The sequence below is a fragment of the Carcharodon carcharias genome, chromosome X (genome assembly GCF_017639515.1).
Source record: "Carcharodon carcharias isolate sCarCar2 chromosome X, sCarCar2.pri, whole genome shotgun sequence".
NCBI lineage: Eukaryota > Metazoa > Chordata > Chondrichthyes > Lamniformes > Lamnidae > Carcharodon > Carcharodon carcharias.
In genome coordinates, this window is record NC_054507.1 from 9,950,049 (window position 1) to 9,976,714 (window position 26,666).

Consider the following 26,666-nt stretch of genomic DNA (forward strand, 5'->3'; position numbering starts at 1 on the left):
GGAGAGAGAGAGAGACTGCGAGGGAGGGAGAGAGAGAGAGACTGCGAGGGAGGGAGAGAGAGAGAGACTGCGAGGGAGGGAGAGAGAGAGAGACTGCGAGGGAGGGAGAGAGAGAGAGACTGCGAGGGAGGGAGAGAGAGAGAGACTGCGAGGGAGGGAGAGAGAGAGAGACTGCAAGGGAGGGAGAGAGAGAGACTGCGAGGGAGGGAGAGAGAGAGAGACTGCGAGGGAGGGAGAGAGAGAGAGACTGCGAGGGAGGGAGAGAGAGAGAGACTGCGAGTGAGAGAGAGAGAGAGAGAGACTGCGAGGGAGAGAGAGAGAGAGACTGCGAGGGAGAGAGAGAGAGAGAGACTGCGAGGGAAGGAGAGAGAGAGACTGCGAGGGAAGGAGAGAGAGAGACTGCGAGGGAGGGAGAGAGAGAGACTGCGAGGGAGGGAGAGAGAGACTGCGAGGGAGGGAGAGAGAGAGACTGCGAGGGAGGGAGAGAGAGAGACTGCGAGGGAGGGAGAGAGAGAGACTGCGAGGGAGGGAGAGAGAGAGACTGCGAGGGAGGGAGAGAGAGAGACTGCCACGGAGAAAGAAAGAGACTGCGAGGGAGGGAGAGAGAGAGAGAGACTGCGAGAGAGAGAGAGAGAAAGAGAGAGAGACTGCGAGAGAGAGAGAGAGAAAGAGAGACTGCGAGGGAGGGAGAGAGAGAGAGACTGCGAGGGAGGGAGAGAGAGAGAGACTGCGAGGGAGGGAGAGAGAGAGAGACTGCGAGGGAGGGAGAGAGAGAGAGACTGCGAGGGAGGGAGAGAGAGAGAGACTGCGAGGGAGGGAGAGAGAGAGAGACTGCGAGGGAGGGAGAGAGAGAGAGACTGCGAGGGAGGGAGAGAGAGACTGCGAGGGAGGGAGAGAGAGAGAGACTGCGAGGGAGGGAGAGAGAGAGACTGCGAGGGAGGGAGAGAGAGAGACTGCGAGGGAGGGAGAGAGAGAGACTGCGAGGGAGGGAGAGAGAGAGACTGCGAGGGAGGGAGAAAGAAAGAGACTGCGAGGGAGGGAGAGAGAGAGAGAGACTGCGAGGGAGGGAGAGAAAGAGAGAGAGACTGCGAGAAGAGAGAGAAAGAGATAGAGACTGCGAGAGAGAGAGAGAAAGAGAGAGAGACTGCGAGGGAGGGAGGGAGAGAGACTGCGAGGGAGGGAGGGAGAGAGACTGCGAGGGAGGGAGGGAGAGAGACTGCGAGGGAGGGAGGGAGAGAGACTGCGAGGGAGGGAGGGAGAGAGACTGCGAGGGAGGGAGGGAGAGAGACTGCGAGGGAGGGAGGGAGAGAGACTGCGAGGGAGGGAGGGAGGGAGACTGCGAGGGAGGGAGGGAGAGAGACTGCGAGGGAGGGAGGGAGAGAGACTGCGAGGGAGGGAGGGAGGGAGACTGCGAGGGAGGGAGGGAGACTGCGAGGGAGGGAGGGAGAGAGACTGCGAGGGAGGGAGGGAGAGAGACTGCGAGGGAGGGAGGGAGAGAGACTGCGAGGGAGGGAGGGAGAGAGACTGCGAGGGAGGGAGGGAGAGAGACTGCGAGGGAGGGAGGGAGAGAGACTGCGAGGGAGGGAGGGAGAGAGACTGCGAGGGAGAGAGGGAGACTGCGAGGGAGGGAGAGAGAGAGACTGCGAGGGAGGGAGAGAGAGAGACTGCGAGGGAGGGAGAGAGAGAGAGACTGCGAGGGAGGGAGAGAGAGAGACTGCGAGGGAGGGAGAGAGAGAGAGACTGCGAGGGAGGGAGAGAGAGAGAGAGACTGCGAGGGAGGGAGAGAGAGAGAGAGACTGCGAGGGAGGGAGAGAGAGAGACTGCGAGGGAGGGAGAGAGAGAGAGACTGCGAGGGAGGGAGAGAGAGAGAGACTGCGAGGGAGGAAGAGAGAGAGAGACTGCGAGGGAGGAAGAGAGAGAGAGACTGCGAGGGAGGGAGAGAGAGAGAGACTGCGAGGGAGGGAGAGAGAGAGAGACTGCGAGGGAGGGAGAGAGAGAGAGAGACTGCGAGGGAGGGAGAGAGAGAGAGACTGCGAGCGAGGGAGAGAGAGAGAGACTGCGAGGGAGGGAGAGAGAGAGAGACTGCGAGGGAGGGAGAGAGAGAGAGACTGCGAGGGAGGGAGAGAGAGAGAGACTGCGAGGGAGGGAGAGAGAGAGAGACTGCGAGGGAGGGAGAGAGAGAGAGACTGCGAGGGAGGGAGAGAGAGAGAGACTGCGAGGGAGGGAGAGAGAGAGAGACTGCGAGGGAGGGAGAGAGAGAGAGACTGCGAGGGAGGGAGAGAGAGAGAGACTGCGAGGGAGGGAGAGAGAGAGAGACTGCGAGGGAGGGAGAGAGAGAGAGACTGCGAGGGAGGGAGAGAGAGAGACTGCGAGGGAGGGAGAGAGAGAGACTGCGAGGGAGGGAGAGACAGACTGCGAGGGAGGGAGAGAGAGAGACTGCGAGGGAGGGAGAGAGAGAGACTGCCACGGAGAAAGAAAGAGACTGCGAGGGAGGGAGAGAGAGAGAGAGACTGCGAGAGAGAGAGAGAAAGAGAGAGAGACTGCGAGGGAGGGAGAGAGAGAGAGACTGCGAGGGAGGGAGAGAGAGAGAGACTGCGAGGGAGGGAGAGAGAGAGAGTGACTGCGAGGGAGGGAGAGAGAGAGAGACTGCGAGGGAGGGAGAGAGAGAGAGACTGCGAGGGAGGGAGAGAGAGAGACTGCGAGGGAGGGAGAGGGAGAGACTGCGAGGGAGGGAGAGAGAGAGAGAGACTGCGAGGGAGGGAGAGAGAGAGAGAGACTGCGAGGGAGGGAGAGAGAGAGAGAGACTGCGAGGGAGGGAGAGAGAGAGAGAGACTGCGAGGGAGGGAGAGAGAGAGAGAGACTGCGAGGGAGGGAGAGAAAGAGAGAGAGACTGCGAGAGAGAGAGAGAAAGAGAGAGAGACTGCGAGAGAGAGAGAGAAAGAGAGAGAGACTGCGAGGGAGGGAGAGAGAGAGAGACTGCGAGGGAGGGAGAGAGAGAGAGACTGCGAGGGAGGGAGAGAGAGAGAGACTGCGAGGGAGGGAGAGAGAGAGAGACTGCGAGGGAGGGAGAGAGAGAGAGACTGCAAGGGAGGGAGAGAGAGAGACTGCGAGGGAGAGAGAGAGAGAGACTGCGAGGGAGAGAGAGAGAGAGACTGCGAGGGAGGGAGAGAGACTGCGAGGGAGAGAGAGAGAGACTGCGAGGGAGGGAGAGAGAGAGAGACTGCGAGGGAGGAAGAGAGAGAGAGACTGCGAGGGAGGAAGAGAGAGAGAGACTGCGAGGGAGGGAGAGAGAGAGAGACTGCGAGGGAGGGAGAGAGAGAGAGAGACTGCGAGGGAGGGAGAGAGAGAGAGACTGCGAGGGAGGGAGAGAGAGAGAGACTGCGAGGGAGGGAGAGAGAGAGAGACTGCGAGGGAGGGAGAGAGAGAGAGACTGCGAGGGAGGGAGAGAGAGAGAGAGACTGCGAGGGAGGGAGAGAGAGAGAGACTGCGAGGGAGGGAGAGAGAGAGAGACTGCGAGGGAGGGAGAGAGAGAGAGACTGCGAGGGAGGGAGAGAGAGAGAGACTGCGAGGGAGGGAGAGAGAGAGAGACTGCGAGGGAGAGAGAGAGAGAGAGAGACTGCGAGGGAGAGAGAGAGAGAGACTGCGAGGGAGAGAGAGAGAGAGAGACTGCGAGGGAAGGAGAGAGAGAGACTGCGAGGGAAGGAGAGAGAGAGACTGCGAGGGAGGGAGAGAGAGAGACTGCGAGGGAGGGAGAGAGAGACTGCGAGGGAGGGAGAGAGAGAGACTGCGAGGGAGGGAGAGAGAGAGACTGCGAGGGAGGGAGAGAGAGAGACTGCGAGGGAGGGAGAGAGAGAGACTGCGAGGGAGGGAGAGAGAGAGACTGCCACGGAGAAAGAAAGAGACTGCGAGGGAGGGAGAGAGAGAGAGAGACTGCGAGAGAGAGAGAGAGAAAGAGAGAGAGACTGCGAGAGAGAGAGAGAGAAAGAGAGACTGCGAGGGAGGGAGAGAGAGAGAGACTGCGAGGGAGGGAGAGAGAGAGAGACTGCGAGGGAGGGAGAGAGAGAGAGACTGCGAGGGAGGGAGAGAGAGAGAGACTGCGAGGGAGGGAGAGAGAGAGAGACTGCGAGGGAGGGAGAGAGAGAGAGACTGCGAGGGAGGGAGAGAGAGAGAGACTGCGAGGGAGGGAGAGAGAGACTGCGAGGGAGGGAGAGAGAGAGAGACTGCGAGGGAGGGAGAGAGAGAGACTGCGAGGGAGGGAGAGAGAGAGACTGCGAGGGAGGGAGAGAGAGAGACTGCGAGGGAGGGAGAAAGAAAGAGACTGCGAGGGAGGGAGAAAGAAAGAGACTGCGAGGGAGGGAGAGAGAGAGAGAGACTGCGAGGGAGGGAGAGAAAGAGAGAGAGACTGCGAGAAGAGAGAGAAAGAGATAGAGACTGCGAGAGAGAGAGAGAAAGAGAGAGAGACTGCGAGGGAGGGAGAGAGAGAGAGACTGCGAGGGAGGGAGAGAGAGAGAGACTGCGAGGGAGGGAGAGAGAGAGAGACTGCGAGGGAGGGAGAGAGAGAGAGACTGCGAGGGAGGGAAAGAGAGAGAGACTGCGAGGGAGGGAGAGAGGGAGAGACTGCGAGGGAGGGAGAGAGGGAGAGACTGCGAGGGAGGGAGAGAGAGAGAGACTGCGAGGGAGGGAGAGAGAGAGAGAGACTGCGAGGGAGGGAGAGAGAGAGAGACTGCGAGGGAGGGAGAGAGAGAGAGACTGCGAGGGAGGGAGAGAGAGAGAGACTGCGAGGGAGGGAGAGAGAGACTGCGAGGGAGGGAGAGAGAGAGAGACTGCGAGGGAGGGAGAGAGAGAGAGACTGCGAGGGAGGGAGAGAGAGAGAGACTGCGAGGGAGGGAGAGAGAGAGAGACAGCGAGGGAGGGAGAGAGACAGAGACTGCGAGGGAGGGAGAGAGAGAGAGACTGCGAGGGAGGGAGAGAGAGAGAGACTGCGAGGGAGGGAGAGAGAGAGAGACTGCGAGGGAGGGAGAGAGAGAGAGACTGCGAGGGAGGGAGAGAGACTGCGAGGGTGGGAGAGAGACTGCGAGGGTGGGAGAGAGACTGCGAGGGTGGGAGAGAGACTGCGAGGGAGGGAGAGAGACTGCGAGGGAGGGAGAGAGACTGCGAGGGAGGGAGAGAGACTGCGAGGGAGGGAGAGAGACTGCGAGGGAGGGAGAGAGACTGCGAGGGAGGGAGAGAGACTGCGAGGGAGGGAGAGAGACTGCGAGGGAGGGAGAGAGAGAGAGACTGCGAGGGAGGGAGAGAGAGAGAGAGACTGCGAATGAGAGAGAGAGAGAGAGAGAGAGAGAGAGAGAGAGAGTGCAAGAGAAAAAGAGAGACTTTGAAAGGGAGTGCAGGAGAGAGAATCTGTAAGAGAGAGAGAGAGAGCGGCATCGTCAACAATTTCCTTGGAGGTTTATCCACGGCTTCAAATGCACTTTTTCCTCAATACTGGAGACTCTATCAAAGCACCTGCAGCCTGATTGAAAAACGCATCACATTGGCAATCTTCTCAATCCAGCCAAAACATGAGCAGATTTATGGCACAGTGTGAAATCTTCACTTATAACCAGAGCTCTGGGATAGAGATGTTCCTTCACCAAATCTTATCTAGCTCAGTAAACATTACTGAGTTCCTCACTGAACTGGAAACTCGACTCCCAAAGTCTGGAGAATGGGATGCTTAACCGGATCACGTTTCTGTCCATCGCAAGATCGTCATGTGTGTGTGTTCACCCCAGCCGGGACGAAGTGGAAATTCTTCAATCATCCCTTCGTGTAAACCATTTGCTTTCTTTCCCCCCCAATCTTGCATCAATTTTTCTTTGAGAATCATTCTAAAGAGCAGCAGGCTTCCCATACAGGCTTCGAAAACCGATGGCATCGTTACAGCTTTCGTCAAAGTGACTCACTTGTTAAATGCGCTAAGGGGAAACGAGTTCAATTTTTCCCATTCTCATTCATCTCTGGCAGCTCTCAACGAACGGGTCGATAGATGACATTGAAAACAAGGGACAGTGTAGAGCGAGGAAAAATGCGACCCAGTGAAAGGGGCCTGGATCTTTTGGGTAACTTGGCATGCAGGTGACAAGAGGCAATTTATTGCGGATAAATGTCAGATAACTAGAGGAACTGGCTCAAGGAGCTTCCTCTGCTCCTCAGATTGGGAACCAAACTGTTAAGTGCAAGTGTGACTGGAAAGTGTGGTCCCATCTGAAGTACTGTGCTCAGTCTGGGCACCTGGGATGGATAGTGAGGGGTGGGCAGGGTGTCCAATATTGATGGGCACCAGGGACCAAGCGTCTGGTTTGGCCATTCCCACAGGGAAAATTGGACCGAACCTCAAAATCCAATTGGCTGCCCGGAATTTCAAATTTGACGGCTACGATTGTGGAAGTCTCGCTGGAACAGAAGCAAGACTTCCGGACGACAGAGAAACTTACTGTAAATGCCGACGTCTCACTCCCACTCCCGGCCCCACTCTGCCGTCGCTGCCTATTCGGCACAGGCTGCAACGCTTACTTACAGGACGTGCCAACTGTGCTGCCACCATTCCCGGCCTGATCAGACTCGGAGGTAGCCAACCTACGTGGCACTGGGAGTGGTGGCATTACGGTCCAGTTACAGTGAGCATTACAGCCGGGCATTACTGGAGCTGGAGCAGAACCGGTGGCAGCAGCAGCAGAGTGGGGCCGGGAGTGGGAGATCGGCATTTACAGTAAATTTCTCTGTTACGTGGAAGTCTCGCACTCTCACTCTTGCTCCAGCGAGACTTCCATGATTCCACTGTCAAATTCCAACTTCCTGTTCTACTGCTTGCTTTTGCTGCTGGTTGGCCACTATTGGTTGGCTTGCTGCTGCTGGTTGGCCACTATTGGTTGGCTTGCTGCTGCTGGTTGGCCGCTATTGGTTGGCTTGCTGCTGGTTGGCCGCTATTGGTTGGCCGCTATTAGCTGGCTTGCTACTACTGGTTGGCTGCTATTGGGTGGCTTGCTGCTGTTGGTTGGCCGCTATTGGGTGGCTTGCTGCTGCTGGTTAGCCGCTATTGGGTGGCTTGCTGCTGCTGGCTGGCCGCTATTGGGTGGCTTGCTGCTGCTGGCTGGCCGCTATTGGGTGGCTTGCTGTTATCGGTTGGCTTGCTGCTGCTGGTTGGCTGCTATTGGTGGGTTTACTGATGAGCGTTGGGGCCGCCATAGGTTGGCTTGCTGCTGCTGGTTTTCCACCATTGGTTGGTTTGCTGCTGCCGGTTAGCTGTTATTGGTTGGTTTGCTGCTGCTGCTTAGCTGTTATTGGTTGGTTTGCTGCGGCCGGTTAGTCGCTATTAGTTGGCCACTGCTTACTTTTGCTCACTGGCTCCCGATCACTGTTCTCCATTCTGCTGTTGGCCGCTCCAGCTCTCTGCTCCAGCTCCTCGTCTCCTCTTTCGGTACTGTAAGGACTGTTAACATCACCATTTAGCCACAATCACACTGTTTGCATACAATATATCTATCGGCTGTTCCCAGCCATGGCCCACATGGTGTTGGGTTTAATGTGGGCACTCCACTTGTCCCTGGTCAGTGTGACCCAAATGTTTCTCTGGCCATTTTGTAGAGATGTAGCAGTGACAAACAAATACCACAAGAAACATGGTCAGACTTAACTGAAACAATAGAACCCCCCCCAACCAAACTATAACAGGAGAGAATACTGAGGGTTCAGGAAGGAAACACCATAGATTGATATTTTGGAAACAAACAAAATTTCCAAAACCAGAATCTGTAAATTCTTAGCTGCTCCTCATTGTGCCCTTGTTACATCCCTAAAGCACACCCAGGAAACAAGGCCAGAAGGTGTCCCATGACACGCTGGCGATCCACAACACCAACAGCTGGGAGTTACTGCATTGAGGGTCGAGGGTCAAGTGTCAGAAACTAAAAAAAAAGCACTCGAGAGAGATTCGATGGATAAAGGATGAAAGAGAAACCAGCTTAGGGAAGAGGTCAGTAACCAGACATTGCTCAATGTGAGGCAATTATTACGGAGGTAAGTCAGGCACTGGGTTTGGAGAGTGGGCATCACAAGAGAATTACCCCAACACCGTACACATCAATGGTGGATTCTGGAGTGCGGGTGGCAGTTTTGGGTATCCTCAAACAATCAAAGGATTCAGAGAAGGTTGGCCTGGCCAATTGTAGGCCTTAGGGGACTGAGGTATGACCAGAGACTCAGGCAATGAAGCCTACTTTCACTGAATAGACTATAGGGAAACGTGATCCAGGTTTGTGCAATAATGAAAGATAATGAAAGTGTGTTGGAAACGAGTTAACCTGGGGAATGAGCAGAGGAGAAGACAAAGCAAATTCTCAAACACTGCTCACATTTTGTGGTTTTCTGCCTCTCAGAGAGGGGGAAACCCAGGGATCATTGGACAGTGATCAGGAGCAGGAACCCTGGCTGATTTCCCCTCTCTCTCTCTAACCCAGGGGTCACTGGACAGTGATCAGGAGCAGGAACCCTGGCTGATTTCCCCTCTCTCTCTCTCTAACCCAGGAATCACTGGACAGTGATCAGGAGCAGGAACCCTGGCTGATTTCCCCTCTCTCTCTCTCTCTCTCTCTCTAACCCAGGGGTCACTGGACAGTGATCAGAAGCAGGAACCCTGGCTGATTTCATCTCTCTCTCTCTAACCCAGGGATCACTGGACAGGGATCAGAAGCAGGAACCCTGGCTGATTTCCCCTCTCTCTCTCTCTAACCCAGGAATCACTGGACAGTGATCAGGAGCAGGAACTCTGGCTGATTTCCCCTCTCTCTCTCTAACCCAGGGGTCACTGGACAGTGATCAGGAGCAGGAAGCCTGGCTGATTTCCCCTCTCTCTCTCTAACCCAGGGGTCACTGGACAGTGATCAGGAGCAGGAACCCTGGCTGATTTCCCCTCTCTCTCTCTAACCCAGGGGTCACTGGACAGTGATCAGGAGCAGGAACCCTGGCTGATTTCCCCTCTCTCTCTCTAACCCAGGGATCGCTGGACAGTGATCAGAAGCAGGAACCCTGGCTGATTTCCCCTCTCTCTCTCTCTAACCCAGGGACGACTGGACAGAGATCAGGAGCAGGAACCCTGGCTGATTTCCCCTCTCTCTCTCTAACCCAGGGATCACTGGACAGTGATCAGGAGCAGGAACCCTGGCTGATTTCCCCTCTCTCTCTCTCTCTAACCCAGGGATCACTGGACAGTGATCAGGAGCAGGAACCCTGGCTGATTTCCCCTCTCTCTCTCTAACCCAGGGGTCACTGGACAGTGATCAGGAGCAGGAACCCTGGCTGATTTCCCCTCTCTCTCTAACCCAGGGATCGCTGGACAGTGATCAGAAGCAGGAACCCTGGCTGATTTCCCCTCTCTCTCTCTCTAACCCAGGGACGACTGGACAGAGATCAGGAGCAGGAACCCTGGCTGATTTCCGCTCTCTCTCTCTAACCCAGGGATCACTGGACAGTGATCAGGAGCAGGAACCCTGGCTGATTTCCCCTCTCTCTCTCTCTCTCTCTCTAACCCAGGGATCACTGGACAGTGATCAGGAGCAGGAACCCTGGCTGATTTCCCCTCTCTCTCTCTAACCCAGGGGTCACTGGACAGTGATCAGGAGCAGGAACCCTGGCTGATTTCCCCTCTCTCTCTAACCCAGGGATCAGTGGACAGTGATCAGGAGCAGGAACCCTGGCTGACGTGGTGCTCCCAAGAAGGGAGTTAATTCAGGGTCAACTGGAATTCTTCAGGAGAAATGAAATGAATATTTATTGGAGCGAGCCTTGAGGTGAGTTACAGAGATGAACTCTGCCGCTCTTTTGTAATTTCTTACTCCAGGCTAGATAATGGAAAAAGCTGTTCATAAAAGGATCTGATTGCCAGAGTGGGAGGTGGGGGCGAGAGACAGATGAGAGGGCAGGGGTGGGAGAACACTCAGTCCGTGCTGGGATGTCCTTGTGGGCTTTTTCTGAACTGATATTAAAGCAGTGAGTCATTTGCCTTCAGCATTGCTCCCGATTTGGCAAAGAAGATCCCAGAGCCCCAGACAAGCAGCGCAGGGACGCCGTCTCTGTTCAGTCCCCAGGAAGCCGTGACCCTGTGAGGAAGGCAAGACTGTTTGCCTAGAGTACAGAGGAGACGTCCAGATGATTTCACTGAAGTTGCCAGCTGATGAATTCAATTGTTCCAGAAACTCGGAAGTGCTGGGTCCCAGGGGACGCACAAAGGGAAGCAGGAAGTATTTCTCCCCGCCGTGTCCCCAGAGGTGGAACAGATGCAGGCCCTGGAATTGAACCTTGTGTAACAGGGCTGCCAAGAGAAAAGCCTTTGCAGGCTTTTGAAGTGACCCTTTGTTGATCGATCTGGCCTGGACCTGCTCCTCACTGCAGGAGACTGGATTGTCCAACTATTGCTCACAGGAAACAGGAAAAACACACACACAGACAAATGTGCAATTCCTAGCCAAGCAGGAAATCTGTCACCGCGTCACATTTCTAACACCTCGCAGGAACCCTGGCTGATTTCCCCTCTCTCTCTAACCCAGGGATCACTGGACAGGGATCAGGAGCAGGAACCCTGGCTGATTTTCCCTCTCTCTCTAACCCAGGGATCACTGGACAGTGATCAGGAGCAGGAACCCTGGCTGATTTCCCCTCTCTCTCTAACCCAGGGATCACTGGACAGTGATCAGGAGCAATAACCCTGGCTGATTTCCCGTCTCTCTCTCTAACCCAGGGATCACTGGACAGTGATCAGGAGCAGGAACCCTGGCTGATTTCCCCTCTCTCTCTCTAACCCAGGGATCACTGGACAGTGATCAGAAGCAGGAACCCTGGCTGATTTCCCCTCTCTCTCTAACCCAGGGATCACTGGACAGTGATCAGGAGCAATAACCCTGGCTGATTTCCCCCCTCTCTCTCTAACCCAGGGATCACTGGACAGGGATCAGGAGCAGGAACCCTGGCTGATTTCCCCTCTCTCTCTCTAACCCAGGAATCACTGGACAGTGATCAGGAGCAGGAACCCTGGCTGATTTCCTCTCTCTCTCTCTCTCTCTAACCCAGAGGATTCTGGACAGTGATCAGGAGCAGGAACCCTGGCTGATTTCCCTTCCTCGCTCTAACCCAGGGGTCACTGGACAGTGATCAGGAGCAGGAACCCTGGCTGATTTCCCCTCTCTCTAACCCAGGGATCACTGGACAGTGATCAGGAACAGGAACCCTGGCTGATTTCCCCCTCTCTCTCTAACCCAGGGGTCACTGGACAGTGATCAGGAACAGGAACCCTGGCTGATTTCCCCCTCTCTCTCTAACCCAGGGATCACTAACATCAATTGTCACCCTTACTGTCACCATAGCTGAGTTTCGCTAACCTAGGAGAGACCAGTCTATACCTTTGACAATCCGCACAATTGTGCCTCAGTGCCTTCACAGCTGTATGCGTCCAGGAGGAGAAAAACGGGAAGCTGAATGCGGCCCTTGTTTAAGCCAAAGCTTCATGTCGTAGCTCCCAACAATCCCCCCCAGAGGGAGGCTTAACCATGAGGAAGGTGAGGGCTTGCCCTAGAGATCTGCGCTCTGACAACTCCAAAATTGTCAGGTCCTGCAAACTGGGCCTTAGATCACATTGCTTCATCTCCACTCATTCAGACCGGGCACCCCATCCCAGAACCGAGGGTCCCCTCATACACCACCCCCACCTACCCCCTCCCCCCTACCCCAGACCCAGGTACCTCCCTCACCGACACTGTGAGGAGCCACCGAGACCAAGGACTGGAGTAAGGAATTCACCCAGTATGGGTCAGTGACGACTCTGAATGAGGTCAAAGGCCAAAGAGCAAACCAGCCTGCCCTTTGAACCAATAGGAGTGTCAGTGGGACACACAAGGGTCCTGCAACCAGCTCTGTTTAGTCATGAAAGCCGCTGTGTAAATAAAGGGACAGAGCAGTAACCTTCCGACCCCACATTATAGGAAGGATGTGATTGCACTGGAGGGGGTGCAGAGGAGATTCACTAGGATGTTGCCTGGGATGAAACATTTAAGTTATGAAGAGAGGTTGGATAGACTTGGGTTGTTTTTGTTGGAGTAGAGAAGACTGAGGGGTGACCCTGATCGAGGTGGACAAGATTATGAGGGGCATGGACAGGGTGGATAGGGAGCAGCTGTTCTCCTTAGTTGAAGGGTCAGTCACAAGAGGGCATAAGTTCAAGGTGAGGGGCAGGAGGTTTAGGGGGGATGTGAGGAAAAGCTTTTTTACCCAGAGGGTGGTGAGGGTCTGGAATGTGCTGCCTGGGAGGGTGGTGGAGACGGGTTGCCTCACATCCTTTAAAAAGTACCTGGATGAGCACTTGGCACATCATAACATTCAAGGCTATGGGCCTAGTGCTGGTAAATGGGATTAGGTAGGTAGGTCAGGTGTTTCTCACGTGTCGGTGCGGACTCGATGGGCCGAAGGGCCTCTTCTGCACTGAGATTTTCTGATTTTGTCCTCGAGGGTGTGTGAGTCAATTATAGCACTACTCCCCTCCCCGGTCACCTATCCCCCATCTGTCTTCATATGCCCCCTGACCACCCTGTCCGTGATCCACAAACACAGCACAGATCGAGGATGGAATCCACGCCTCGGCCTTGTTCACTGTCGGACAGAGGGGAAATGGAAACTCCCAAGTGACCCCTGACCTCTCCTGTCTGCAGGTCTTGTTGCAGTTTCTTTGAGCTGGAGGGAGAAGAAAGATTTCACACTCTGGCCTCCCCCCTTCGGTGCAAAACATCGTGGCCTCTGCTCCTTCAGTTAGAGCGAGGCCTAAGGAAGGCTTCTCTTTCCCGAGCGGCGGCCTCCATTTTGGAAAGGCCTGTAACAGGGACGTTCCAATGGCCGGCTTGGTGGGAGATGACAGTGTGTTAAGAGGGCTCATCATGAAATGCATTTGGGCCTGACGAGGAGGTAGTTAATGTTTATAGGGTTTTAGCTCCATCGCTGGGATACTTGCTACACATGCTGCAGGATGGCAGTACTCACAGGCCCCAAGAACAATATTTAAAATTCACAAAGAAATACCAGGAGCTTGCACACACGAGGGACCAACTGAGACGAGGGCGGGGGATGGTAAATGAGGCAGTGTTCCCTTCCTTCCCTCCTTCTCTCCTTCCTCCAATTTGTGGAATGGCCCTAATCGCTCGCAGCACCCGACATCCTTCTCTGTACAGCTGCACCAAACCAAGACTGGAGACATTCCCCTCTTCCAGTCTCCGAAGCACTCACCAGGGTCTCCAGGTCCCTCAGTTGCTCCCACGTGGCTTCCTGATGGTGAACAGAACGTTTCAGCCTCTCCAAAGTTGTGTTCAGTGTGGTAGCTGGAGGGTTCTGCAACTACAGAAGGGGATTTGGGGGTGGGAGGAAAGAACAGGAGGCATTAGAAGACCAGGAGACTGGATCTGGAGTACGGCACAGAGTTTGGGACACCCAGCTGCTCCTATACAGACATCATCTCATGCCCAGCAGTCTCTGGGAGCAGACAAGTTCACCATGCTCTCCCACTCACGTGCCCTTGAGCTGAAGCTGCAATTGCCATTTTGTCTTCCTCGTTTCGAACCGAGGATCCACTACCCACTCACAAGTCCACAAGAAGCATAGTGTCTGCTCCTACAGCAACCACTAAGAGGCCCCGAGGTAACAGGCACCATTCAACCTCACTGCTGCTTAACCCAGCAACACCCTAATAGGCATAGAGGAGGTGCACGTGAGAGAGAGGGAGGGAGAGCGAGAGGGAGGGAGGGAGTGTGAGCACGAGAGGGAGGGAGGGAGTGTGAGCGCGAGAGGGAGGGAGGGAGTGCGGGCGAGAGAGGGAGGGAGGGAGTGCGGGCGAGAGAGGGAGGGAGGGAGGGAGGGAGTGCGGGCGAGAGAGGGAGGGATGGAGTGAGTGCGGGCGAGAGAGGGAGAGAGAGAGTGAGAAAGAGAGGGAGAGAGAGAGTGAGAAAGAGAGGGAGAGAGAGTGAGAAAGAGAGGGAGAGAGAGAGTGAGAAAGAGAGGGAGAGAGAGAGTGAGAAAGAGAGGGAGAGAGAGAGTGAGAAAGAGAGGGAGAGAGAGAGTGAGAAAGAGAGGGAGAGAGAGAGTGAGAAAGAGAGGGAGAGAGAGAGTGAGAAAGAGAGGGAGAGAGAGAGTGAGAAAGAGAGGGAGAGAGAGAGTGAGAAAGAGAGGGAGAGAGAGAGAGTGAGAAAGAGAGAGAGTGAGAGAGAGTGAGAAAGAGAGAGAGTGAGAAAGAGGGAGAGAGAAAGAGAGGGAGAGAGAAAGAGAGGGAGAGAGAAAGAGAGGGAGAGAGAAAGAGAGGGAGAGAGAAAGAGAGGGAGAGAGAAAGAGAGGGAGAGAGAAAGAGAGGGAGAGAGAAAGAGAGGGAGAGAGAAAGAGAGGGAGAGAGAAAGAGAGGGAGAGAGAAAGAGAGGGAGAGAGAAAGAGAGGGAGAGAGAAAGAGAGGGAGAGAGAAAGAGAGGGAGAAAGAAAGAGAGGGAGAAAGAAAGAGAGGGAGAAAGAAAGAGAGGGAGAAAGAAAGAGAGGGAGAAAGAAAGAGAGGGAGAAAGAAAGAGAGGGAGAAAGAAAGAGAGGGAGAAAGAAAGAGAGGGAGAAAGAAAGAGAGGGAGAAAGAAAGAGAGGGAGAAAGAAAGAGAGGGAGAAAGAAAGAGAGGGAGAAAGAAAGAGAGGGAGAAAGAAAGAGAGGGAGAAAGAAAGAGAGGGAGAAAGAAAGAGAGGGAGAAAGAGAGGGAGAAAGAGAGGGAGAAAGAGAGGGAGAAAGAGAGGGAGAAAGAGAGGGAGAAAGAGAGGGAGAAAGAGAGGGAGAAAGAGAGGGAGAAAGAGAGGGAGAAAGAGAGGGAGAAAGAGAGGGAGAAAGAGAGGGAGAAAGAGAGGGAGAAAGAGAGGGAGAAAGAGAGGGAGAAAGAGAGGGAGAAAGAGAGGGAGAAAGAGAGGGAGAAAGAAAGGGAGAAAGAGAGGGAGAGAGAGAAAAAGAGGGAGAGAGAGAGAAAAAGAGGGAGAGAGAGAGAAAAAGAGGGAGAGAGAGAGAAAAAGAGGGAGAGAGAGAGAAAAAGAGGGAGAGAGAGAGAGAGGGAGAGAGGGAGAGAGAGAAGGAGAGAGAGAAAGAAAAAGAGCGGGAGAGACTGCAAGATTGCCTGAAGGAAGAATCCAATCATTCCCCATTTGCTAAGAGTCCTCTGTTACAGACCAGAGCGTGGTTGGCAGTGTTTGTTCAACTCACTGATCACACAGCCAGCAGGGTGGGGGGGCCAGTGCCTCGAAGGGGCCTCCGATTCTTGGCCACCTTTAGACCTCTCTGCTTTTTATTCCATCTTTTCAAAACAGATTATCTGTTCTCCATGGTCGTGTTGGAGGCAAGTCTCCATTGAGTAACAATACTACTCAGGGCCTGCAGGGGTCAGTCCAATGCCAACATCATAACCAGGAGGGGTATCAGAGGCAGAGAGAGCATGGGGGGTAACAGGTTACATGGTGGGCTCTGCCAAGGTTGCCACATGAACATGATGGAACGTTCCCTTCCTGGATTGCAGCTGCAATTAAGGGAAGACATTCAGCACATTCCATGGGAGGTGTTGCTTGGGAGGAAAGGAAACAAGAGGAGCTCTGAATAGACAATGTAGAGATTCAGCCTCTCTGGGTTCGGCTGGAGGTGAGAGAACAAACAACGGAGACAATCAGGAGCAGTCCACTGAGTGGGACAAGGGACCCTGGCCCAGTGTGAAGTGGGGAGAGCCCCTCTACCCTCAGATGTATGGACCCTCATTCAACGGTATCCCAAAGCAACAATTGCCTCCATTCAACTCCAGAGGATTTAAAGCAACAGAAGCGAAGCTTGGACACATCAGACCGTGTCCAGGATGATATCAGACAGATACAAGCCAATGCCCTATTCCTAGTTCATGTCAATCGGTCACTGTCTCATTCTGAGACACTGTGTGCTTAATCATAGGGAAGACCAGCATTTATTGCCCATCCCTAATTGCCCCTTGAGAAGGTGGGGGTGAGCTGCCTTCTTGAACCGCTGCAGTCCATGTGGTGTAGGTACACCCACAGTGCTGTTAGGGAGGGAGTTCCAGGATTTTGACCCAGTGACAGTGAAGGAACAGTGATATATTTCCAAGTCAGGATGGTGAGTGACTTGGAGGGGAACTTCCAGGTGGTGGTGTTCCCCATGTGTCTGCTGCCCTTGTCCTTCTAGATGGCAGAGGTCGTGAATTTGGAAGGTGTTGTCTAAGGAGCCTTGGTGAGTTCCTGTGGTGCATCTTGTAGATGGTACACACACTGCTGCTACTGTGTCGGTGGTGGAGGGAGAGAATGTGGATGTGGTGCCAATCAAGCGGAGCTGCTTTGTCCTGGATGGTGTTGAGCTTCTTGAGTACTGTGGGAGCTGCACTCATCCAGGCAAGTGGGGAGTATTCCATCACACTCCTGACTTGTGCCTTGTAGATGGTGGACAGGCTTTGGGGAGTCAGGAGGTGAGTTACTCACTGCAGGATTCCCAGCCTCTGACCTGCTCTTGTAGTCAGAGTGTTTACATGGTTAGTCCAGTTCATTTTCTGGTCAATGAACTAAAAACAAAAATGCTGGAAACATAGAGGAGATCAGTTGCAGACATTGTGAGTGAGTGAGAGAGAGAAACAGAGAGGAAAGAGAGAGGGGAAAGGGAGAGAGAGAGGTAAGAGTGAGAGAGAGAGAGAGAAGGGAAAGAGACCGAGAGAGGAAAGTGAGAAAGAAAGAGAGAGATAAAAGAAAGGGAGAGAGAAAAAGAGAGCAAGAAAAAGAGAGACAGACAGACAGACCAAGAGCTAGCAAACACACACAGGAGGCAACATGGATCAGTGTCTCTCTTACCTTCAGTTGGAGAGGATTGAGGGGGCTGCTGGTTGTACAATTATGCATGAGACCAACTGTTTTATAATCGGTGATATAGAGCAGGGGCTCATTCCGAAAAGCAACCGGACACATCACGTGCAGGATCGTGTGACTGATGGAGCTGGGACCACTGTTGGACAGCTAAAGAAATCGAGATGTAGAGCAAGTAAACTGGAGTGAACACAAGCTCAATCAAACAACCGTATTCAGCATAAAACCCATCGGTCATTTCAACCAGCAGATAAGGCAATCCATGGGGTTAGATACAGAGTAAAGCTCCCTCTACACTGTCCCCATCAAACACTCCCAGGACAGGTACAGCACGGGGTTAGATACAGAGTAAAGCTCCCTCTACACTGTCCCCATCAAACACTCCCAGGGCAGTTACGGCACGGGGTTAGATGCAGAGTAAAGCTCCCTCCACACTTTACTTCAGCAGATGTGCTCTCTGATGTTGGTGATATTCCTATTTGGAGTCCAGCTGTCTTTCTCACCACCGGGAGAGGTTACCAATTGAGCAGCAAACAGAGGCTGTTCTGGGATGGGAATCTGTGCCGGTGTGGAGTGGTCACATTGACAGGCCAGTGTTCTGACACATGCCCAGCTGCCTTGATGTGCGATTCTTTTAAAGAGACGATGTGAAGGACTGATTTAAAGGTGTGCTCATGTTCCTAGTGTCATGTGGGAAGCATCGATAGGTCAGAGCCTGAATTCCACAGAGATGAAAATACATCAGTTGAAGCCCTTTACTGCCAATAACACATCAAAATACCCCAAAGGCCCTTCAACGAGCCAATAGGCACAACTGAGAATACAAACCTCAAACACGTATTTTGCAGAGGGTCCAATATCCTCCTCACTGACCGGCCGGTTTGTGGGCTTCCAGTTCGGGATGGGGAAGTGAATCTCCACCGGAGGTGATCTACTCAAAATGAGATTTTAAAAAATCAGCAGAGTTAAACATCTCAAGTCAGAAACCGGGCAGCGGGATGGAGAGGGGACAGGTGGGAGATAGGGCGGCAAATACATGCCCCTTCCCTATTGCTTCACTGTCACCGCCAAACGGAAATGAAAATTTGCCCCCTCCCCTCCATGGTGCCAGAGTCCTTTCTGACTGCTCCACATTTGCCCCCCACTCTACTCCTCTTGATTATGACCATGCTTGAGAGAGCCTGTCAGGGTCCAGACAAACCCTGGGGTCCACAAGCCCTTTCACTGAAGGGGAGGGTGATACTGGAGGAGACCTCCATGCCTTTCCCCCCCAACCCATCTTGTCACCTCCCCCAACCCCGTCTCCTCCCCTCCCACCATCCCGCCCCATCCCAACACCTTGTTGGCTCTCAATGCTCGGCGCCATAGCCCAATTCAGCACAGAGCAGAGGTTCGGACTCAGAGGTGACACGCAGGGTTTGATGTGCGAGCCATCTCAACCTTCACGTTCACGCCCCTCCCCCACCCGGACAGGCCTCGTCCAACTCCGAAGTCGAAGAGGCAGAGCAGGATGAAGAACTCTCACCCTCGGATGCTGACTTGTGCCGCAACCTCCACATCCAGTCTGTAGGGGACAATCTCACTTCTCGAGTTATTCAGGTTCTTACTGCAAAGAATGAAGGTAAAACAAACATGATAGAGCACAGAGGCAGCTAACTCCAGGGGCCCTTCGGCACACCTCAGAGAGGCCCAGCCTCTTCATTCAAACGATTCAGACAATTCTAATGTGGTTGGATGTACCCTCAGGCGGTGGACAAGTGACCTTTCCCCTGAACCACTGACATTGTCCTTTTTGGCGATTGGTTGTTTCTGACAAACTGGCTGTGTCACCTCATGTTGGCTCTGACCCAGGCAACAATGGCACCTCCCCTTCGCTGGAAGGTGCACTGAACCATCAGCTTCACACACCAATCCATAGCCCAATCAATATGGCGTCAAACACAAGAGTCTCAAAGCCAGTGTGGTCATCGACAGAGGTGGATTGGTGACTGAGGGCAATGGATGCCATCATGTTTAGCGCAGTGTTCGACCCCCATCACCACCTCTGTGCCAGCTTTCCCTTAGGCATTGCCCCTAAATGGAATGTGACACTTGGTGCCACACAGCAGAGTGCCACCCACTGGATATGCAAACACAGTAAGGTTACAAGGCCAGCCAACCATCTGGCCCTGCCCTCAAATGGTTTACGGAGTTACCATAGCCCCACCACTTGCCCCTTCCGCCTCCCACCATTTCCTACCGATGATGCAATCGGCAAAGCCATGTCAAAGCTTGAGCCCAAAGGGTGCAGGACATTCTACCCCGTGCCCCGACTTCATACCCCTCCCTCGCTTCTCCTGCGGATGCCAACTCCTTGCTAGAGAAAGGGTTCCAGAGCCACCTGGTGCCCATTGGTACCTCAGCCAATTAACCATCCTTCATGGTTGAGCCTAGACTGTAGGGGGCAGAGGGTTGGGGAGGGTGCGGGCCAGGGCGGCATCAAAGCCGAACTTGCCAGAGGACGCATGTCTGGCAGCAGTGGTGACTAGGGAAAGGTCAGGAGTAGGTCAAGGATGCTAAGATTGATGAGTTGCAGATGGAAGGTATTCAGTGGGAATGTTCGCTGATGATTGCACAATGTTCAGCACCACTCACAGCTCCTCAGATACTGAAGCAGTCCATGTCCAAACGCAGCAAGACCTGGACAATATCCAGACTTGGGCTGACAAGTGGCAAGTAACGTTCACATCACACAAGTGTCAGGCAATGACCATCTCCAACAAGAGAGAATCCAACTGTCGCCCCTTGACATTCAATGGCATTACCACTAAATCCCCCACTATCAACATCCTGGGGGTTACCATTGACCAGAAATTGAACTGGACTAACCAAATAAGTACTGTGGCTACAAGAGCAGGTCAGAGGCTGGGAATCCTGCAATGAGTGACTCACCTCCTGACTCCCCAAAGCCTGTCCACCATCTACAAGGCACAAGTCAGGAGTGTGATGGAATACTCTCCACTTACCTGGATGAGTGCAGCTCCCACAACACTCAAGAAGCTCGACACCATCCAGGACAAAGCAGCCCCGCTTGATTGGCACCCCATCCACAAACATTCACTCCCTCCACAACTGACAGTGGCAGCAGTGTGTGTACCAGCTACAAGATGCACTGCAGGAACTCACCAAGGCTCTTTTGACAGCTCCTTCCAAACCCCCAACCACTACCATCTAGAAGGACAAGGGCAGCAGACACATGGGAACACCACCACCTGGAAGTTCCCCTCCAAGCTACACACCATCCTGACTTGGAAATATATCACCGTTCCTTCACTGTCGCTGGGTCAAAATCCTGGAACTCCCTCCCTAACAGCACTGTGGGTGTACCTACACCACATGGACAACAGCGGTTCAAGAAGGCAGCTCACCACCACCTTCTCAAGGGGCAATTAGGGAGGGGCAATAAATGCTGGGCCCAGCCAGTGACACCCACATCCCATGAACGAATAAATAGAAAAAATCCTACCTGACAACTCTACAGAACTACCAGCAAAAGTAGCAATACATCACTGGGCATTGGTGGGTGGTGGTGGGCCTTGAATAGCTAGGCCTAACTGCTCCATGCTGGAACACAAACCTATCCCATTGACAATCAGGAGTTAACCACTTAAAAATGGGTTTAGTTCCAGCTAACTGTTCACAGTTTTAGCGATCCTCATAAATGTAGCTAAGGCTTGGTGTAAGGGCCACATGTGAATAAGGAGCAGGAGTAGGCCATTCAGCCCCTCGAGCCTGCTCTGCCATTTCATAAGATCATGGCTGATCTGATAGTGACCTGAAATCTGCATCCCGCCTACCTATCACCCCCTTGCTTTCCAAGAATCGATCCACCTCTGCCTTCAAAACATTCGAAGACTCTGCTTCCACCACCTTTTCAGGAAGAGAGTTCCAAAGACTCCCAACCCTCAGAAAAACTTTCACCTAATCTCCCTTTCAAATGGGTGCCCCCTTATTTTTAAACAGTGACCCCTAGTTCTAGATTCTCCCACAAGAGGAAACATCCTCCCTACATCCTCCCTGTCAAGACCCCTCAGGATCTTATATCAATCAAGTCACCTCTTACTCTTCTAAACTCCAGTGGATACAAGTCTAGTCTGTCCAACCTTTCCTCATAAGACAACCCACCCATTCCCAGTTTTAGTCACACTGCAGTTACCTGCTCCAGGGATCCCACCATGATGTGCTGCAAAGGAGCAAGAGCTTTGATGGCCCAGCAAGCATGTTGGTAGGAGCCCAACTCCTAGTGGTGCCATCCAACCCTGACAGGTCTGAAGTTAGGAGCTATACTGAAGGTAGCGTGTCGCCCTCCTGGTTAATGACCCTGCCCATCTAAAAATACACTTTGTCACCAACCTCGAGACAAGGTGGATCTCTAACACAGCAGCCAACACAGACGCCAGCAGAATTCACCACCTCCTGGAGATTAAACTACTCCAACAGATATCTCACACTGGATTTGCAGCAAAATAGGTTTACCCCACGCACCTCTTGAACTGAACCAGGGACATGACAGGCAAGGGTGGAGAGGGCTTAGTTATTGGTTCAAGGATGCGGTTTACCACCACCTTCTCAAGGGCAAATTAGGGCTGGGTAATAAGTGCTGGCCTAGCCAGCGACACCCACATCCTACAAATGAATTAAGCAGAACATTTGTTTCAGGCTGTTCTTTGCTGGCTCTCTCTTTCTGGATAATTTCATGGAGAGAGATCGCAGCAAACAGATTGGGAGGCTGTCTATGGAGCGTGGGCATACCTGCGAATCTGCAGCTCAAACTCAATAGATTTCTTGCTGTCGTGCAACTGATGGACGGTGAATCGGAGGCCACCGGAGAGCTGTTAGGGACGAGAGCACATTAGATCAGTCAGTCAGTCAGTCACAGTATAACGCCTCATCTCCAGTATGTCTGGAGCACAGGAAAACTGGAGGAGAGTGAGGGTGGGTACATACAGTCAGGAGGGTATCATCACAGAGGGTGAACCTACCAACCAAGCACTCAGTTCGGATCAATCATGCACACGCTTATCAATCTTCCTTTCACACACTGAAGAAAAACAGAGCCCCCCCTAAACATGGGTGGACGTTTGGGCCAGGTGAGGTGTTAAGTGGCAACAATCTCAAACTCAAACCCAATCCACCCTGCCTCTACTTTGAATGGAGACAGGGTCTTGGGGAGGGTAACCAGATCGGCTCCCGTGAAGCGAGTTGCTCATTTACATATGTTAATGAGGCTGCACCCCTCAGATTCAACTCTGGCCGGACTCGCTTCCTCAGCCACAGCAAACCGGACAGTACGAAGGGGGCATGGACTGCTGTGCAGGGGAGGCAAGTGCCCTTCCAGCACCGCTTGTGGGTTAGTAGGAGGAGGGGGGTTCCTCCCTACCCTCATCCCAAGCCCATCTTGCAAACCCACTTCATGTCCGCAACCGGACACCTCCCTCCCCAGAAACGCCCCCCTCTCGCCCTCCCCTATCTCTGTCCACCTACTATCGCAACCCTACAAAGCCACTCGTACCCACGCTACCCCACCCCCCAATCTCTGCAGCATAAACTTGTTTAAAGGTGGCGCGTGCACAGCATGGAGTCAAAACTCCACAGGATTCGGGGAAAGCTGGGCTTCCAGACCAGGACTGACCCCTCCCCCTGCCTGTTTGGAAATACCGCCCCAGCAAAGATCAGGGCTACTCCATCTGCATTTCAGAGAGATCTTCATGCCTTGATTTTTGGTTTGAAATTCATTCTCAGGGTACAGGCACCTGCTGGCAAGGATTGTGGTAGCAGTTTGACACCAGGACTTTGCAAGTCACTTGGTTGGACGGGCAACTAAAAGTCAACCCTCTGGGTGTGGGACTGGGGTCAGAAAGGCCCAGGCTGGATAAGGACTGCAGATTTCCTTCCCAAAAGGGATATCCGTGAATCAGTCAGGTTTTTTTTTTAAATAGCGGTCCGACAGTTTCATGGTCACTTTTACTGGTGCCAGATTTTTAAAATGGAATTCAAATTCTCAAAATGCCACAGTGGGGTCCACACTTACACTCTCTGGTTTACTAATCCAGGCTTCTGGGTTACTGGTCCAGTAATATTATCCCTACCCTGCATCATTATTTCTTACTTATAACAGTTGCTGGTGACCATCCAGAGCAGAACTGGAGCCAATTAGGAAGCCAACTGAATTGACGTTAAGTATTAAGATACAAGACAAAACTAGCGTGAGAAATAAAGCTGGCTAGAGCGCAGTGTTTAATTGCTCTGTGCTTGATTATGAGAGTCTGCTAACTGATTTAAGCTCACTGAGCTTGATTGGTTAAGCCTGGGTGCTGACTCAGAGCTAAGTAAACAGACACCACAGAAGCTAGAGCTGGGATAAGCATGAGTGCAGACATTTAGTGATTGCAGAGATTTTTTAAAACCCTTGCAAATAAGCCAGTTACCCAATTAGAAACTAGTGTCATCGCTGCAAAGCCTGGAGATATATGAAATATACAACACAGGGAGGAGATGCACTCCACACACACATACACAGCGCCTCCTGGTTAACTTTGTCACCTTGACAAGCAGGGAGGGGAGATAGAGGCAGAAAGAGGGTATCAGGGGTCGAGGAAGAGGGGAGGGCAAGGAAAGGAGGTCCCCTCTCTTGTCTCAGGTCATCGATGGCGAACTCTATACTACTGTTTGCACCTCACAGCACACAACCAAGCAGCCTGTGTCATTTCTGAAGCACCGTAAAGTGTAGTTGCCAAGAGCCAGAGACAAGCAGTACAGGGCCCATTTCCTAGGGTGTTAGGCTTGGAGGATAGTGGAATTCTCCAGATCCTGCAAACCCTGTCCCCAGCACTTGGGGCTAGGCAACAAGAGCTGACACTTCTGACTTCCGCAGAGAGCCACGTCAATTCTTTCTACCCCCTTGCCCTCTCTCCCAGTACATTTACCCGCCCCTCACATGATTCTCCCTCTCTCGCTGTGCGGCACTCACCCCACTGTTTAGTTTTGCGCGTGCACTCACTTTACAGGCCACATCGCAAATTCAAAAGCTCTATCTCTCTCTCACCCCAAGCCACACTTACGTTAGCTCCAGACTTCATTGGATTGCCGAGGTCACACACCACAGTTTGGTTCTCATAGGTACAGCTGAGCTTAGCCAGACTCTGCAAATCAGACAGCCAGAAGGTTAGACAGACTCCATCCGCAGTGCGGGAGACTGGGATGGTGTTCCAGCCTTGAACAGAACATAAGAACACAAGCAGTAGGAGCAGGAGTAGGTCATTCTGCTCGCTCGAACCTGCTTGGCCATGCAATTAGATCATAGCTGATCTGGCCGTGACCTGAACTCCACTTCCCTGTCTGCCTCGCCCCCACCCCCCAGCGTATCGCTCAGCTCCATGAGCGCCAAATTCCAGTCGCCCACTCTGGGAATAAAGACGACGCATAACATGTGACAAAGACAGCAACCCTCTCAGCACCGAGATTCAGCGATCCCATCACACGAGCAACGTCACAGGGCACAATCAAACACTCAGGCACAGGCCAGAGTCCAGATAAACTTCACACTCCCAGGACAGCTACAGCACGGGGTTAGATACTGAGTAAAGCTCCATCTACACTGTCCCCATCAAACACTCCCAGGGCAGGTACAATACGGGGTTAGATACAGAGTAAAGCTCCCTCTACACTGTCACCATCAACAACTCCCAGTGTAGGTACAGCACGGGGTTAGATACAGAGTAAAGCTCCCTCTACACTGTCCCCATCAAACACTCCCAGGACAGGTACATGATGCTTTATACAGGTTGAATGGACCAGTATCACAGTGCTTTCAGAATGGGAACAGGGTTGGAAATACAGAAAATAACTTACTTCATTCCGCACAATTCCACTGTATTCAGCTTCAGGTGGCACAAATACATACAGCTCTGCTTCATACGCCCCTCCTTCACCCAGATTTCTCGCCTCAAAGATTAGTGTCAGTGGATTGTCGTCACCAAAGTACACAGTTTTCGCATCCCTGCAAAGTTACCACAGTTTTACCTAAAAGGACAATGGGACAATCCTCCACAGGCCTCGTCTAGAAATACCGAGTTCCGGTCCTGAGGACATCACTGAGTGCTTCACATCGAGCAGAAAACAAGCTGAAGTGAAGTCACTGTTGTGACGCGGACAAAGTTAGCAGCCAATTTGTACACAGCAAGATTCCACAATCTTGAAATTAGATCATGAACAGCAAGTTTGATTTTGGTGTTATTGGTTGAGTGAAGAATGCTGGCCAGGATACCAAGAGACTCCTCTAATCTGCTGTGAAAATTACCACGAGCCCATTAACATCTATCTGAACATCTACCAGTCTGATCCATCAGCCCAAACATGGCACATCAGACTGTGGCAGGGGAGGGGTTGGAGAGAATGACAGACAAAGAAAAAGCGAAAACACAAGAGAGAGACGGACAGAACGTGTGAGAGAAAAAGAGGGGGCGGGAGGGCCTGGGTGAGCACGCGCGGACGGGAGGGAGAGAGAGAGCGAGCAAAGCCAGGGGGGTGTGGAGCAGGGCGAGAGGGCACACGAGGGAGAGGGGGGCGCGCACACATGTGAGAGAGTGCAAGAGAGCGAGCGCGCGCGCGAGAGAGGGAGCGAGCGCGCGCGAGAGAGAGAGCGAGAGCGCGCGAGAGAGAGAGAGAGCGAGAGCGCGCGAGAGAGGGAACGAGCGCGCGCGAGAGAAAGCGCGAGCGCACGAGAGAGCGCGAGCGCGCGCGAGAGAGAAAGCGCGAGCGCGCGCGAGAGAGAAAGCGCGAGCGCGCGCGCGAGAGAAAGCGCGAGCGCGCGCGAGAGAGAAAGCGCGAGCGCACGCGCGATAGAGAGAAAGCGCGAGCGCACGCGCGATAGAGAGAAAGCGCGAGCGCACGCGCGATAGAGAGAAAGCGCGAGCGCACGCGTGAGAGAGCGAGTGCGAGAGAGAGAGAGCGAGCGCACGCGAGAGAGAGAGAGCGAGCGCGCGCGAGAGAGAGAGAGCGAGCGCGTGCGAGAGAGAGAGAGCGAGCGCGCGCGAGAGAGCGAGCAAGTGTGAGAGAGAGAGCGAGCAAGTGCGAGAGAGAGCGAGCGCGCGCGAGAGAGAGAGAGAGAGCGCGAGAAGTGCACTGTGAAAGTCCCATTGGGAGAATGGCATACAGGCATCTGGAATGCCAGATTGGCACACCGTGGCCTTGCTTTGCACGGCACACAGAGGAGCCGCCAATTCATCGGCGACCATTGGAGTTTCCGCAGCCACTGTGGGGGCCAGCAGGTTTTCATTCCTCTCGAACAAGTCCTGTGCTCCAGCCAATTTGTTTCCCTTATAAAAGTTGCTTCGTGTGGCGAGCAGTACTTACCCATGCACAGAGAGCTGCAGGTCTGGGACACAGATGTTATCGTCACCGCAGTCTAGCTGTATCTGGGCCTGGTTAAAGTTCACAAGAAAGAGAAATCATTTGCTGTGTTGAATTTGAAAGCACGTAAACCAAAACCCCTACACAGTTCCTCCTCAATTTGGATCAGGTTTCAGTAAAAGCAGAGCCTCCACCCTGAGGATAAGGCCCACTAATTACATAAAGCCCACATTGCATCAACATCCACGTTAACCAACTTTAAAATGCCTTTTGTTGCTTGTAGTGTGCATAGCCACTCAAGACAGCGCCATGGTGAGGCGCGGGATAGATTTGAAACCATCTATTGGCCA

General features: G+C 53.2%; 1 protein-coding gene across 1 annotated transcript in view; it reads right to left on the reverse strand.

Moving 5' to 3' along the window:
- Positions 1–26,666, reverse strand: part of LOC121273341 (integrin alpha-5-like) — a 627,886-nt gene that overhangs the window by 19,151 nt on the left and 582,069 nt on the right. Inside the window, exons 19-26 of the mRNA XM_041180492.1 lie at positions 26,320–26,387; positions 24,817–24,964; positions 24,027–24,107; positions 21,718–21,797; positions 18,452–18,532; positions 17,755–17,857; positions 16,915–17,076; positions 13,300–13,407 (exon numbers count right to left, since the gene is read on the reverse strand). Of these exons, the coding sequence (XP_041036426.1) occupies positions 13,300–13,407; positions 16,915–17,076; positions 17,755–17,857; positions 18,452–18,532; positions 21,718–21,797; positions 24,027–24,107; positions 24,817–24,964; positions 26,320–26,387 (831 nt within the window). The remainder of the gene's footprint in view (positions 1–13,299; positions 13,408–16,914; positions 17,077–17,754; positions 17,858–18,451; positions 18,533–21,717; positions 21,798–24,026; positions 24,108–24,816; positions 24,965–26,319; positions 26,388–26,666) is intronic.